Below are 16,059 nucleotides of genomic sequence, written 5' to 3' on the forward strand. Positions count from 1 at the left end.
GTGAGTGTGTGTGTATGTTTGTATACCTATTATTTTGCTGGGTTTGCAGATGTTGATGCAGATCCCTTAGCTCATTCTTCAGGAAAGCCACAGTCTGTATCGAAACACACACATGCACACGCACACACACACACAAACACACAGTATGGCGAATAAATAAAAAACAAATAATAAACAGTACGGCAAATCAGTGGACCTCTTCCAGTTCTACTAAGTAAAATATGACTCCTCCCTCCCTCCCTCCCTCTCTTCCATTCTCTCTCTCACACATAGAGGTCTAATAAGCTCTTGGTAGGGCGATACGGCCTATAAAAACAATCTCTGATTTTTTTCACATACAGCCTATTTTGCAATTTTAATTGTTTTTTTCCCCCATACAAACTACAAATGACAAAAAAAAATGTTCAAAACAAGTTATGACTTTGTTTTGTTTTCATTCTCCGCTGGAATTTGATACAGTTTGGAAGTGGGCCTAATAACCCTTGTCAGTGAGTTGTGTTTCTCTTTTACACACACACACACACACACACCTGGTTGGCCTGTGTCAGTGAGTTGTGTTTCTCCTCCAGGTGTTTCTGCAGTTCATCGATCTTTCGCTTCAACTGCTTGTTTGACTCCACCTGCTCTGTCAGGCTCCGCCCAGTCTCCGCCTCCTTCTCTTCCAGACGACGAATCAACATGCAGAGCTCCTGGTTCCGACCTACTTCATGCTGATGAAGGCACAAACACATCAAACAGGTAAACACACACACACACACAAACACAACACACATTCTTCGTGAATAGCGTTTTATGCATAGAAAAGATTATGCATAGAAAGGCATGATCACAGTTTGTAATCACCGTCGATACACCATTGATACATCATATACACCTTTTTTTGTGTCTGTTATGAGGTGGCCTCTCAGAACAGACAAAAAAAGACCAGTGTGTGTGTGTGTACCTGTGGGGTATACTACGAATCTCAATTAGCGGGTTAGCGAGGTATGTTGCGCTCAAAGCCAGGGTATCCTGTGACACGAAAGTGGATCTGTTTTAGCGTCGCTACATCACCATGGTATCTTATACTTGCAACTAAACCTGGTCGGGAGGAGGTTATGTGCTAAGTTATAGCTCAAATCGTGTAATCTACCGCCCACTGACCAATCAATTGTCTTGAAAAACGAAGTTCTCTCACATGTAGGATTCTGTCATATATCTTACAGGTGGAGCTCCGCCTCTACACACATTTTGGATATCGTATGCGCTTTAATAGTGTTGTGCGTGCAAATATCCTACTATGGACGTGCATACCATACAACAACTGATGACAATCGATTTATTTGATGTTGTAGGTTAGACACTAAAAATGACCGCAGTGTAAATTACACTATATTTTAAATATAGGCAGTCTTGTGCATCTCCACGTTTCACGATTGGCCAACGTCATCCCAACACCGAGAATGCGCACAGATCTGAGCTGAAAGCCTAGTTTGACAAATAAATCACATAACTGCTATCGTAGTATCACTTAACGTACCCTGAGTCAAGGCTGAGTGTGAAGCCTCGATATGTCTACATAGCCTAGATTTGTCTAACGTGCTTCGTAGTATACCCCACTGTAATGCATGTGTGATGGTGTGTGAGAGTTACCTGTAATGCTTGTGTGATTATTTGGGTGGCTTTCTCCAGGTCGATGCAGGCTTGCTTGTGACTCATGTCCATATGCTGACTAACCTCATTAATCTACACACACACACACACACACATAGGTCTCTATTACAACACAATACCAGCGCTCCAAACCTCAGACATGCAAGGTCACTATTGTAATTGTCTAAATTATATCAGTTATTTTATATTTCTCAAAGCCAATTCAATTTGTTTTAATCTGTGCAAAACGTCTATATATCTGGAATAGAGTATTATCAAAGTGAAATGGTTGATGTGTAGCCTGGGGAGATCCCAGACGAACCTGTTACTTGAGAATTGTCAAGCGGTCTGGTGATGACCAGGCTAGACAGGAAGTCATTGTCCCCCGAAAATCGAAGACTAAACGGTGACTACAGAATATTTTGTCGGCTAGTGTGATACCGTGGTAAATCTGAAAGGACAGAACACCAACTCGCAGAAAACAAAAAAGCTTGGCGTGGTAAAAGTAGGGGAAAATAGAGAATCTGTGACTTTGCACACGTACTGGGGAGCTAGAGCTTCTACTGCCTCATACACATATTGGCTAGTAGTGTTCACTGATGTTTTTTAGCAGTGTGACTACGCAGAAACCACTAGATGGTGTATTTCCTTCAAACAATATCCCAAAACAACTGCACGACCCCCACCTTCGTGCCAACTCTTCGTAGCCTCCCGGAATCGGTATGGTTTGACGCCGACCAAGGCTGCCGGCGCGAAGTCGAACCCTGCATGTCGTCTTCCAATTGAGATTAACGGATGACTTTAAAATACTGATTTGGAAAAAAAGACTACAGCCTCCTAAGTGATTAAATAATATATATATATATCTTTAGACATAGATTAACACAACTTTTCCTTACTAAATATCTAAGCATAAGCCGCTCACATCAACCAGGCTGCTCTCTGTAAACTGACTGTTGGGTTTGTTTGGCTTTTCTTCTTCGACTGCCTTTACAAGGTTCAGTTGAGCATAGAAGTTTATCGCCCTCTACCGTGCAGGATGAGAAGTTGCTATATATTTTTTTAACAACAGCTGGGTCAAAGATTCTGTAGTTAACTGCACCTCTCCTCTTAAAATAAATGGTAGGCCCTAACTGTTAGTTTTACAAGCGCACACACTAAATGGAGAGGATTAACTTAAAATGCAGACTGCGCCTCTAAATAGGCGACTTTTTATATATCAGCACTATTTCCACTAGACTAATGTTTACCAAGCATGCCAAAGCTTTGATCTCTTAGCACTGTCACTTATGTTTTTTCATGGTGAGATGGCCATCCCGATACATTTTGGATGACATGGGGCGCAAGGTTCACGCATTTCTCATTCTGTACGCTAGAGGACGATAGGCTTCCTTGCTAAACCGTCTCAAGGCAATGGCTTGAGTAGAAGTGTAGAAGAAGAAAAGCACAACAAACCACACCGATCCATCGAACTACTGCGAAGATATATTGTAGCCTAAGTTTTCACCTATCCTACAGAAAAAAAATCGATTCTGCTGTTGGGAAGGTTAGCCTACCTTTGTTTACAAAGCCTGTGATTCTTTAGCTAGGCTAGTCTAGGCTAGAATCTACTTTAAAGTCCTACGCTAACCGAAAGATGGAATGGAGCAGCAGCAGAGTTTTACCAAAAGGCGGAGCTAGGCAACGACATAATTCTTTCACACACACACGGGCATTTGTGGGGCGTGGGCGGTAACCTGGGGCCTGTACTACGAAGGGAGCTTAACCTACCCAGATGTAACCCAGGGTTACTTTGTTAAACGGGGGTTGACAAAACCTGGTTATCTTAAGTGGTGTTAATCGGTAGCCTACTACGACGCTGATTATGAAGTTGATTTGTTGAGCCGGGGTTAACCTAATTGGAGTTTGTGCGCGTTCACATAAGGGGCGGGTTGCAGCGCAAGTCACCACTTTCAATGATGACGCGATCACCTTATTTTACGGATGAGGAATGCACAATTATTCTGACAAGTTATGGGGAATTAAAACCCACTCTACGACAGAAATCAAATACTTCGGCAGTGAACAAAGCAAGGCTGTTGGCAACGTATTGCAGATCGGGTAGCCTAAATGCCTAAAAGTAAAGTTTTATTCCCACATGTTCTTCAAATATGTGTTACGGAGGATTAGTAGCTTGCGGAATGTCTGAAATGAGTTGAAATAATTAAATAGCCTATTTTGAGTTCATAGAAAGGCCTACAGATGCAACCCAATTCAGAAGTGGGCATATAGATTACAGTAATAAGGATAATTGAATATTTAAGTAGCCCCCATTGACTGATTTAGTGTATGCCTAATCCTGTGAACATTTCAGATGCAACACCATTGCCAAACGCACATGGCAGCAGGTCAAAATGAAACACAAAACATTATTCAGAATAGTAGGTTTATATAGTAGCTTGCCTTAATATTTCTTAATTATGAAAACATGTAGGCCTAGCTTATAGCCTTCACTTGGCCTCTGTTTTACAGCTAACAAGAAAAAGGTGTCTTTGAACACTACTGTAGGAGGAAAGGCACCAGAGTGTTTTACAGTAGCAGAGGAGTTGGCCATCGCAAATAATAGTGGAAGGCCGATTATGGAGGGGGTTGAGGGAGGCATTCGGTCGGATTCTGGTGCTGTGGAAATGTGTAGCCTTTATGTGCAGGGTACAGTAATATGACATTCAATTCAATTCAATTCAATATATGACACTCAATTCAATTCAATTCAATAACAAGTTTGTTAAAATGGTGATTTTAATTTATTAGGCCTACTGTAGGCTATGTCCGATTTATTTTAGGTTATTCTTGCTCAGATGTTCAGCATACTGTAGGCATTGGAAGATGCATATTGGAATCCGTTCAGTGAAAAGTAAAAAAAAAAAAAAATGCTGCCGTTTTTGACGGCACTTTGCCAACACTTTGCAAAGCAGGGACTGAACCAATTACTGCACTCTATCTACGACCATTGGCCCAGTCAGGAAGTGTAGCCCACGGTTATGATCAAATCGTGAGTAGGCCTAGTGCAGCAGCAACAGCAGCGGGACAATTCAAGTCATCTGTTAAAAACACTTAGTAGACTAGCCTACTACTTAACCTCAGTAACAACAGGTTACACCACACAGTACATGTGAATTAGTAGACCAGGGGCCTGTACTACGAAGCGGGGTTTCTGGCTTATCTGGGTAACTTCAAGAGTAACTTGATCACGTGTGGCGTAACTTCCCGATTAACCCGTACTACGAAATGTGGATAGGTTTTAACCGAGGTATGCTGCCATGGCAATTTACGCTGCATCTCAAACCTGCTCCGACCAGGTTATGTTCTTGGTTAACCCGAGGTTTCCGTTAACCACACCCTTTATAAGTACCACCCCTCCACTAACAATTTCTCCCGAGACATGTCGGCGTACCTGGATGATCCATACGACATTGGAGCGCAAATCATGAGGGACTCTGTTCGCAGGGCGAGGGGTTTTAGAGACCACCAGAAAATATATATAGCCTACCCAGACGATATTCTCTATGAAGATATAGATTGTCAGCCGAGGGAATTCGTTATCTTTGTCAGATGATCTAGGAAGACGTCTCATAGCAATGCCCGTACGTGGACATTCATGTATTCAATCGGTGATGCAAGAATAGCCTAAAATAAATCGGACATAGCCTACAGTAGGCCTAATAAATAAAAATCACCATTTTAACAAACTTGTTGAATTGAATGTCATATTACTGTACCCTGCACATAAAGGCTACACATTTCCACAGCACCAGAATCCGACCGATTGCCTCCCTCAACCCCCTCCATAATCGGCCTTCCACTATTATTTGCTATGGCCAACTCCTCTGCAACTGTAAAACACGCTGGTGCCTTTCCTCCTACAGTAGTGTTCGAAGACACCTGTTTCTTCTTCGTAATCATTGAAAGTGGTGACTTGCATTGCAACCCGCCCCTTTTATGTGAACGCGCACAGGTTAACCCCGGCTCAACAAATCAACTTCATAATCAGCGTCGTAGTACCGATTAACACCACTTAAGATAACCAGGTTTTGTCAACCCTGGTTTAACAAAGTAACCCTGGGTTACATCTGGGTAGGTTAAGCTCCCTTCGTAGTACAGGCCCCTGTTCCAAGACATCGAAGACACAACATACATGTCATATGTACATGTAAGTAATTAACTGGTACACTTAATAGGTTTATTCCACTGGATCAAAGAGTAACATGGTTGTAGCAGCACAGCTGTTACAAGGATACAAGGAAGTTTATTGTCACATGCATATAGTTACTGGAAGTAAGAAATGCAGTGAAATTATATCTGGTGACAGCCTTTTTGTGCATTTATATAAATGTAGCGTGACAAGTGTGTTTACATACAGCAAAAACTCTTCTGTATTGCCCTCTCTCTCTCTGTATATATATATTTATACAACAATTGGGTTCTATGGAACTATTTATTTGTTTCTGATTGGCTGAGAGACGTTCCATGAGTTGGAATATCCCTGGACATTTCAACTCAGACTTTGCACAGCTAATAATAAATCACTCCGCGATACAATGCGAAGATTTGACACAATGTTCTCATCCCAGCTCTCCACTATTTCAAGCAATGGGTTACTCCCTATCTTTTACTGTCTATGGTTCCTCTTAGCAAACCATAAGCTCAAGTGCAGGGCTCTAATATATACACACACACATACAGTATTGTATGTAGTATTGCATTACTAGCCTATTCTAATTTGGTTTGTTCTATTGACATGGAATGAATGAACAGGCACACGTGACTATGGAGTAGGTCTACTTCACAATTCAGATTTTCAGATGGTACGTTGTGGCTGACAACGGCCCTAAAATCTCGAGTGTCTAGGTTTATTGCTGGTTCCTGGTTGCTGTAGTGCAATGATGTCATCTGCTGGCCGTGCCGCGCAATAGCGCCACAACATATGTAATTTCACTGGACATTACGGTACAAATCTTGTTTTTCCTTATAATATTCGTGTCATCCAGCTAACATATTGCTTAATTCTTTTGACATTTCGATCCTTTATAAATTGTAATGTAATATAAAGGTACGTTTTTGAATGTCATTACTCTGACATGTGAGGGATAACGGCCACCGACGTGACCTGTTATACGTGACTCATGGACAAGGGGAAATGCCATTAACTCGGCGTCACGCAGCGGCAATTTTCTTAATATCGACATTTCTCCACATTACTTGATCCAAATTCTGTATTTTTTGCTGGATAAATGTTGTACAAAAATGTAGTTTCGTATCAAAGTGGAATGGTTGTTGTCGTAAGTCAGCGGCGTTAGTTTGAGCACATAATTGAGGTTTTGTTTACATGTGTTCAATGTAAGTCAATGGGCGCCGGTATTCGGCCAATGGCGGCGTCCAAAGAATCTTTTGCCGGATAGCGAGACAGCGGTCACCCATTACTCTCGTTTGAATTACTCGCGAACCCGTGATCGCATAGATATGGCAAGCATATCAGAAGAAAGAGGGGATACATGGCTATCTATTGGTACCAAGTATATCGATGCTTCTGGGCTATAAAAACAGACAACGTGACTGCAAAATAACATGTACTACAAAAACCAACTCTTGTTTGAATTAGGCTAGCCTACTCACGAACCCGTGATCGGATAGATATGCCACGTCAGATGAAAGAGGAGATACAGAGCTATCATTTGATACCAAGTACATCCTTCTGGGTTATAAAACAGACGAAATGACATCAAAATAATAACTTCATATAGCTCGACTTACCCCACGTTTTTGGCATCCAATTCGAGACTCACAAAGCATCCCAATTTATTCGACAAAGAAACACCTTTTTGCCTTCACTTTGTTCACGACAATGCAGTAAAGTTGTTTTAGAATCATCATGAGTGTACACACAGAACATGCAAACTCGGGTTCAGTCAGGTCAGATCAGTTCGTGTCACAGATATGGAGCGCAGAAAGGGCATTTTTCATTACTAAATAAAAAAATGTCATTTATTTCTGTAAGGCGCACACCACATGTCTGTAAATTGCTCAGCCCCAAAGCCCCCCTCCACCATGGTTCTTATATTGCCAGATTCAGGACAGTCTGCCCTACACATACATGAACGTCATGTCCAGCTGACAGAGATACATTTCAAAATAAGAATGGTATAATACGCTTTTTGTCTTTGTAGCCTATTATTTAAAACATCAAAATTAAATCAATGCAAGTATTAATATGAATTGGTGGCAGATCTGGGTAGCCTAGACTGTTCTGAAACAATATAGCAGGGCTGTAGTCAAGACCACCTTTGTCGAGTCCAAGACAAGTCCAAGACCAGGACTAGTCGAGACCAAGTCAAGACCGAGTCCAAAGAGGTTCGAGTCCAAGACAAGACCGAGTCCAAAAAGGTTCGAGTCCGAGTCAAGACCGAGTCCAGGATAGGAAAAAAAAGTCTTGTGCATGACAGTATCAAGACAATCATTTTGGGTTATTATTATTATTATCTAAAAGCAAAAACAGTGTGAACACACCCAGGATTTGTAAGTGTAGCCATTCCCCTTCTCCAATATTATTATAGGGCTGTCAAACGATTCAAAATATATATTTTGAAATGAATTAATCTCGATTAACCGCAATTAAAAAGTTCCTAAAGACTAAAGCTTCAACATAAATCACAAAATTAATGAGTAACCACAAAGGTAAAAGTAAAACACTTTTATATTATTTAAATGATAATACTGACACAGTAATTGTGTTTTAAAGTATTCATTTCTTAAGAAATACTACACATATGATGCTGTTTAACTCATTTGTAAATGGTGCACTGTTACTTTAAGCCCATTGTGGCCACGTTCTTATAATGATCTTTTTTTTACCAGCTCCATTGAAATATAGCCTATAGCTAGTCCACAAGCTCTAATATTGTTTGTACCACATGTATTGTACAATATTAACAATGATAAGCATGATATTAAGTTGGTATAAACAGTTTTCATTCCTTTGGAAATAGAAGCATGTAATGACATGATGCTAGCTAGACATTTTCTGTTTACAATTAAAAGTGAATGATGAGCCTGAGCCAGTCACCTAGCTATCTGAATGGAATGTGTTTCAATCGGCATAATATGTGCTTCATGTAAACAAATTATTGAAGACTTCAAGACTCACCAGTTCCATTACACAAAGGCAAAGGCAACTCTTCATATTTTTGTCCATTTTTCAAATCACAGTGAGTGCAGCCTACATACATGTTTATAACTGGTCAGTAGTGGAAATCGGATAAATCCGCAATCTCCTCTAACCTCGTCTTTGTTGCCTTCCTTTTATAAGTTTCTTATATTAAAAAGGAGATATCAATTATCATCAACAACGACAAGCCAGTTGGAGCCTGCCAATCGTTTTCTCTCCTTCTCGTGTGCGTTCAGACGCGCTCTTAATTAAATGGAGTAGCATACGTTCAAGTTGGATCTTAATGGAGAGGAGCCGAAAAGTATCATCTTTATGTAACTGTTGCAGTTGGTGCATTTTGACATTGTAAACGTTATCTAACAAGAGTGAAAAGCAGTTTGCAGTAAAGCTACTATTTGGCTAAATGTTGGTTCCTCTTTATCTTCAGCTAACTCCACAGACAGTAAAATAAACTCTCAGGCTTGCGGTTTTAGGTTTTGCGGCTTCCGTTACGTGACATCAGCCCCCCACAAAGGTAAACACTATTGAGTTAATATTTTGTAACGCATTATGTATTTCAAAATGAATCGCGGCGATTAACACGTTAATTTTGATGGCCCTAAAGACACCTGGACTCGGTCGAGACCAAAAGCCATATTTGGCAAGACCAGTGGCCGAGACCGAGACAAGACCAAGTCCAAATACTAGCGAGTCCGAGACAAGTCCGAGACCATAGAAAAACGGTCTCGAGTCCGGACTCGAGTCCAAGACCGGACTCGAGTACTACAGCCCTGCAATATAGCATGTGTAAATGGCACTTACAATGACCAGGATAAATGCTTATAACTAAAGGTAGTGAGAATGGCCAAAAATAGAGTAGGGCTCATAGGGCTAAATAAAAAAAAAAAAGGCATTTATTTCCGTAAGGCACACACCACATATTTTTCACATTTGCTCAGCCCCAGAGAATCCCTCCACCATGGCAATGATATTGCCAGATTCAGGACAGTTTGCCTTACACACACATGTGCCAGCTGACAGTTTGCAGTGGTGAGATACATGTTAAAATATATTATTTAAACATCTAAATTAAATCAATGCAAGTATTAATACATGCAATTGTGGCAGATCTGTGTAGCCTAGACTCTGCTGGGGGAAAAAAACAATGTATAGCATGTGTGTATGGCACTTACATTGACCAGGATAAATGCTTCTAACTAAAGGTAGTGAAAAAGCCCTTAAAACAGTCTAGGGTTCTAAGTGTTAATTTCTTAATTCAGAGCCATGTTACTTACAGCCAAGTACTTGGAGTGGATATCAGAAAGAAATATAGTTTGGCCATCAGTATAAGATTAAATATCTGCATACAATATTTGTAGTATTTATTATTGTTCTTTAACATCATTTGAATAAGACTTATTAAGTAAGGTGCATTATCATAATGTACTTTTTTATAGCATTGGCCTATTTATGGAAAACAATTTGGAGTGGACAACAAACTGACCTGTGTATCAGTGTTGGCTTTACACAATTTATTGCCATTATTAAAACAGGGTATCCTAATCTTCAAAACTTTTTGAGTAGTTTTCAAATAGTAGTTTTGATTCCCAAGTGCCACCCCAATAAAAAGTCTGGACCCAGCTGGCCCCCCCTATAAAATAATCCTGGCTACGCCCCTGCATACATTCACACACACACACTCGGCTACGCCCCTGCATACATACACACACACACACACACACATACACACACTCGGCTACGCCCCTGCATACATACACACACACACACACATACACACACTCGGCTACGCCCCTGCATACATACACACACACACACACACACTCGGCTACGCCCCTGCATACATACACACACACACACACTCGGCTACGCCCCTGTGTGCAGGTGAATGGCTAAAGTGGGGATGACTCCAGTTATCCGCAGTTTAAGAGAGTGACGGCAGTGGGAAAAGAGCTGTTCTCGTGTCTGGTTGTTTTTGTGTGCAGGGATCTGTAGCGCCTGCCAGAGGGGAGGAGATTTAAGAGTGTGTGTGCAGGGATCTGTAGCGCCTGCCAGAGGGGAGGAGATTTAAGAGTGTGTAGGACATGTGGAGTCTCAAATACATCAGCACAGTCGCATGATATGCAGCAGGTTATTAAACATGAATGTCAGTAGTTCCATGGTAGGAAAGGAAATATGACTCAATTGGTTTCTTAAATACATGTAAATGTTAACTTACAGACAGGGCTTCCAGGCACACGCACCATCCTGGAATGCTTTGCTTGCGGAACGGATTCATCTGAAATAAAAGACCATACAATCTGTTCTGATTGCAAAAAGAATATTTGAATTGTGTAAATAATGTAGTCTGTACTTAAGAGGTCTTACCATCACTTGACGCTGCACTGCCTTTTGTGGATGCTCGCATCTTCTTCCGCCTCAATGCTGGAAGTGTCCATCAGCCGCAGTAGCTCAACTTTAATTCTATACACTACTTTAATCATTTCTATATGTTATTTAACGCATATATTCACATTTTTGGGAGCGCACTCCCGCATAGAGCTTTCAAAACATGTCCCACGCCGCACTCTTTTGGAATATTATTATTATTATTATTATTTTTATTATTATTATTACTCTTTTGAGTCGCGACCCGCGGGTGTCCTTGAGTGCAGACCTCTAGGATCGTTGTAGAATTTTAACAGTAGGTCTAATGACAGTTGAAACGATTGTTATTGAATTTTCACTGTAATTCTAATGATAATTGAAACGATCGTTATTGAATTTTAACAGTAGGTCTAATGACAGTGGAAACGATCGTTATTGAATTTTCACTGTAATTCTAATGATAATTTCAACTATCATGCTGGAATTTTCTCTGGATTTCTCATGACAGTTGAAAGGATCGTTCTGGAACGGCTGGACGAACTTCACCTGAAGGTGGACCATTTAACAGCTGTTGTACACTCACTCAGTGGAAACGGAGCTGAAGACCAAGAATCGCAGAGAAGTGATAACGACCAAAGGCTCCCAATCTTGACGTTAGAAGAGCTAAATCACTTTGATGAGAGTTTGTCAGGACAGCGAGTTTAAGAAACACTTGGTATTATTCTTTAGTACTATACAATGGATTTACAGAGAGTCTATACCTCTACCCAGGGGACAAATTAACAAACACTAAACATGGTGTTTACAGAGTGTCTATAGAGGAGACAAATTAACAAACACTAAACATGGTGTTTACAGAGCGCTATAGAGGAGGAGACAAATGAACAAACACTAAACATGGGAGAGTTGTGAACTGGAAATCCTGCCCTGCAACATAAAGCGCCAATTGCCTTGTTGGGTTTACAATGGGGAGCACCAATCGCATTGTTTCAATGGGGAGCACCAATCGCATCGCTTCAATGGGGAGCACCAATCGCATTGTTTCAATGGGGAGCACCAATCGCATCGCTTCAATGGGGAGCACCATTGCAAACCCAACATTTTGCCTTCTGTTTACTTCCCCCCGTCAATCTTGGCAAAGCTGGTGTTTGCGCATTAACCTGTTTTCCTGGGTCTTTCTAGAATTATATGCGAACGATCTGTAGTTTCAGCTCATGGGAAACATTTCTGAGGCTCTTCTGGCTCTCAACGACGGCGGTTGAAGGCGGCGCTTGTGAGACGGCCGTGGAGATCTTGTGCAGGAGTTGCCTGCATGGAGAAGACCAAATCAAATTCCTAGTATCTCTGTATACATGGCAAAATAAAGTTGTATTGAATTGAATTGAATTATTTATATTTATTAATATTTAATGATTATTAATTATTAATATTTATGACCGTACTCCTCAACAGGTTAAGTGAATGTGAAGACTAATGTTGCCTTACGTGAGTGATTTCAGATAAGATATTTATATTGTTCCGTTTAGATTTAAACGTGGATACTTTTACTATCCATATGACCTTCATATTAGGAGTTACAGATCTCTCCCCATTCATTTACTATCCATATGACCTTCATATTAGGAGTTACAGATCTCTCCCCATTCATTTAGATGAGAGCCAGCCTTGTTAGTCTGAAATAACTGCCCAGAGATGTTACCAAGATGGCCACCGAGTGCCTGGACTTGTCTAAAAGGACTTTGGTAATGCTGGCTTTAAATTCTCTGTTTCTTTACAGATCACAAGGTTGTCCATAACCGGAGGAGACTCTGTTAAAAAAACAGTGTTGTGGGTGTGCAGGAAGGTCATCGGCGCTAAACTGGGCATCCAGTTAAACTGGTGTGGGAGGGGCCAGAAGACGGGCATCAAATCACGGCCGATTCATGACATTCTACTGAGTAAGTCTTTCAGCATTCTCAAGCCTGTCAGTGTGAACGGCTCCCAGGTTTTAGGTGGGGGTTTTTTTTGTTTTTTTTTTGCGCTAGCTTTTTGTATTCAAAGATTAAAAATCGTAAAATCTGGCCCCAGCTGTGGCGCAACTGGCTGGGGCACCTGCACCGTACACCGGCGACCCGGGTTCAATTCCCGCCCCGTGGTCCTTTCTGGATCCCACCCCGACTCTCTCTTCCACTCACTTCCTGTCACTCTCCACTATCCTGTCACATTAAAGGCATAAAAGCCCAAAAAATAAAAACAAATCGTAAAATCTTAACGCTGACTACACCAGAAATGAGTCCAACCAAATACTAGATTTTGACCCTAGTCTTGTTGTATGTTTTCTCTCCTAGCGGCAGTATTTTGACCCTAGTCTTGTCTGTTTTCTCTCCTAGTGTTAGTATTTTGACCCTAGTCTTGTTGTATGTTTTCTCTCCTAGCGGCAGTGTTTTGACCCTAGTCTTGTTGTATGTTTTCTCTCCTAGTGTCAGTGCTTAAAAACAAAACCCTATCCAGCGCCACAAAAGCCGAGGTGGAGGCCGCCATTCAGGCCTGGCTGCGGGTGAGCCTAGACAGGCTTGGAGGAGGGGGGAGATGCAGACGAGCCCCACCATAGCGCTCTAGATTTGACTAGCGCTAACACAAGCATAAAGGTAAGCCCTAGTGATCCAGACAGCGCTCTAGATTTGACTAGCGCTAGCACAAGCATAAAGGTAAGCCCTAGTGATCCAGACAGCGCTCTAGATTTGACTAGCGCTAGCACAAGCATAAAGGTAAGCCCTACTGATCGAGCCAGCGCTCTAGATTTGACTAGCGCTAGCACAAGCATAAAGGTAAGCCCTACTGATCGAGCCAGCGCTCTAGATTTGACTAGCGCTAGCACAAGCATAAAGGTAAGCCTGTTGATCGAGCCAGCGCTCTAGATTTGACTAGCGCTAACACAAGCATAAAGGTAAGCCTGTTGATCCAGCCAGCGCTCTAGATTTGACTAGCGCTAGCACAAGCATAAAGGTAAGCCTGTTGATCCAGCCAGCGCTCTAGATTTGACTAGCGCTAGCACAAGCATAAAGGTAAGCCTGTTGATCGAGCCAGAGCTTAGAAAGAAAACTAGGGTATTTGTGTTTTTTGTATTATTTAGTAATTTTCATCATGGACCAGATGGATCAGGGCTTCTGTGTTTTTTCTATTATTTAGTAATTTTCCTTATGAACCAGATGGTTCAGGGCTTGGGAGATGTGATCTTTGTTTTGAACTTCTCAGAAAAACGGCACATTTCCGGTGAATGATCTCTCCATGTTAATCAATAGTTACGGTGGTGAAGAGACCTGTCATGTGCTCACTGTGACCTCATAATCCCCCGCCATGGTAACAGAAACGGAACACAACGACCTATCATGTGCTCATTGCTTTGTCTCTCTCTTGCAGGAGGAGACAGTCTGTCAGGAGGAGAATCTCTGTTGTCTTGGCCTTCAGATGTAGGCCTGTTGTTGAGAGAGAGAGAGAGAGTAAGTTTGTTTGTTCCTGTGTGTGTGTGTGTGTGTGTGTTTTTGCGTATTTGCCTATTGTTCTTCTCATTTTGCAGATACTGAGTCTGAGTTCTGACATTAAAGTTTCTTCACTTGAATCTTGTCTGTTCATTACACACACACACACACACACACACACACAACTATATACTTGGACAAAAAAAAAAAATAAAACATCATCTAATGGTCATTGGTTAACTGTCGACGTCTCTGCAACATATTGGCAATTAGCGGATGCTAGGGATGTGCCTAACGAGGCTCTACAGCAAAGTGATGTGGAGCTTTGACACTGACTTGTCATCTCCAGATTTATTTTTAGGGCCCAAGCACCGGAGGTGCAAACCCTATTGTAGGATTATAGTCGTAATTTGTCTTATCTTGCCACGCTTGGCCTGTCTTGAGGTGCTTCCCATAGGCCAGTGTTTTTCAACCTTTTTTGTGCCACGGCACACTTTTGACACTTAATGTCCCACGGCACACTTTTGACACTTAATGTCCCACAGCACACTTTTGACACTTAAAATGTCCCACAGCACACTAACATCCTGTGTGAAGAAAAAATAAACTAGCCTGGCCTTGGCCTGTCTACGTACTTCCGGTCGATTTCTTTTCCCTACAGTACTCCGTCTGGAATAGGTTGATTCACGCTCGTTTACTTCGGCAGTTGGGCAGCCGACCAACCAGCGAAACAGAGGGCGTCCCTGAGAGCGATTACGTACCCAGGCATGGTGTTTCAATTACTACGTCCCCGTCCCTGAAGCAGATCGCTTGGAATACATCAACATAGGGAGTGAAAAGGACTTATACTTATGAAATCTTTGGGCAAATGTAAATAATAGTTTAGCCTATTAACAGGAGTGTCATGAACGAAGTCACAGTGGAGTAGGATGTTATATCGTCAGCTAAACTTTAGTCATAGATTTTGTCACTTGAAATAGGCTACAAACGTACCCGAGTCAAACTGTAGTTTAGTAGGCTACATGGTCGGGTCAAAATCGCTATTTTTCAAACACTAAGAAGGCTCGACATAACTTGAAACTTTGATCGAAACATCATCAGATGCAAGATGGGAAGATGGCAGCGAGCAGAAAAAACCTTGAGTTGTTCAAAACCTCTCTTTTAGTAAACTCTGTGTACACCAACAATGTTGTTAATGCTCGAGTTCATGTGTAGAGACACTGATGATACTTCGATCAAAGTTTCATTTTGTGTCGAGCCTTCATAGTATTTGAAAAATAGCGATTTTGACGCGATTGTATCAAAAAAGTAGTAGCCCTATAGGAATCCCATTCAAAAGGTCATTTCACCCGAAAACGACAACGCATACAAGCTTAAAAGTGGCGCTTTGGACGTACTTATGCA

The 16,059-nt window shown here is 41.5% G+C and overlaps 2 protein-coding genes and 1 long non-coding RNA gene across 21 annotated transcripts in view; 1 reads left to right on the forward strand and 2 right to left on the reverse strand.

Moving 5' to 3' along the window:
• Positions 1-16,059, reverse strand: part of LOC121718788 (NACHT, LRR and PYD domains-containing protein 3-like) — a 1,510,793-nt gene that overhangs the window by 1,229,579 nt on the left and 265,155 nt on the right. The gene's annotated exons all lie outside the window — the stretch shown is intronic.
• Positions 1-16,059, reverse strand: part of LOC121718821 (oocyte zinc finger protein XlCOF22-like) — a 201,861-nt gene that overhangs the window by 155,258 nt on the left and 30,544 nt on the right. Inside the window, exons 1-5 of one of the 10 annotated variants that reach the window (XM_042104112.1) lie at positions 3,189-3,275; positions 2,319-2,407; positions 1,633-1,725; positions 531-710; positions 27-94 (exon numbers count right to left, since the gene is read on the reverse strand). In XM_042104112.1, the coding sequence (XP_041960046.1) occupies positions 27-94; positions 531-710; positions 1,633-1,725; positions 2,319-2,402 (425 nt within the window). In that variant the 5' untranslated portion in view covers positions 2,403-2,407; positions 3,189-3,275. Of the gene's footprint in view, positions 1-26; positions 95-530; positions 711-1,632; positions 1,726-1,954; positions 2,278-2,318; positions 2,602-3,188; positions 3,291-16,059 lie in introns of those variants that run through there. The other 9 variants (XM_042104111.1, XM_042104117.1, XM_042104118.1 and 6 more) reach the window with 9 other exon arrangements.
• Positions 3,066-14,795, forward strand: LOC121719057. Its single transcript, XR_006034116.1, has 4 exons — positions 3,066-3,178; positions 12,975-13,134; positions 13,657-13,824; positions 14,597-14,795. It is a non-coding gene; the product is annotated as an uncharacterized LOC121719057 (long non-coding RNA).

Source organism: Alosa sapidissima, chromosome 9 (genome assembly GCF_018492685.1).
Source record: "Alosa sapidissima isolate fAloSap1 chromosome 9, fAloSap1.pri, whole genome shotgun sequence".
In the NCBI taxonomy this organism is placed as follows: Eukaryota; Metazoa; Chordata; class Actinopteri; order Clupeiformes; family Clupeidae; genus Alosa; species Alosa sapidissima.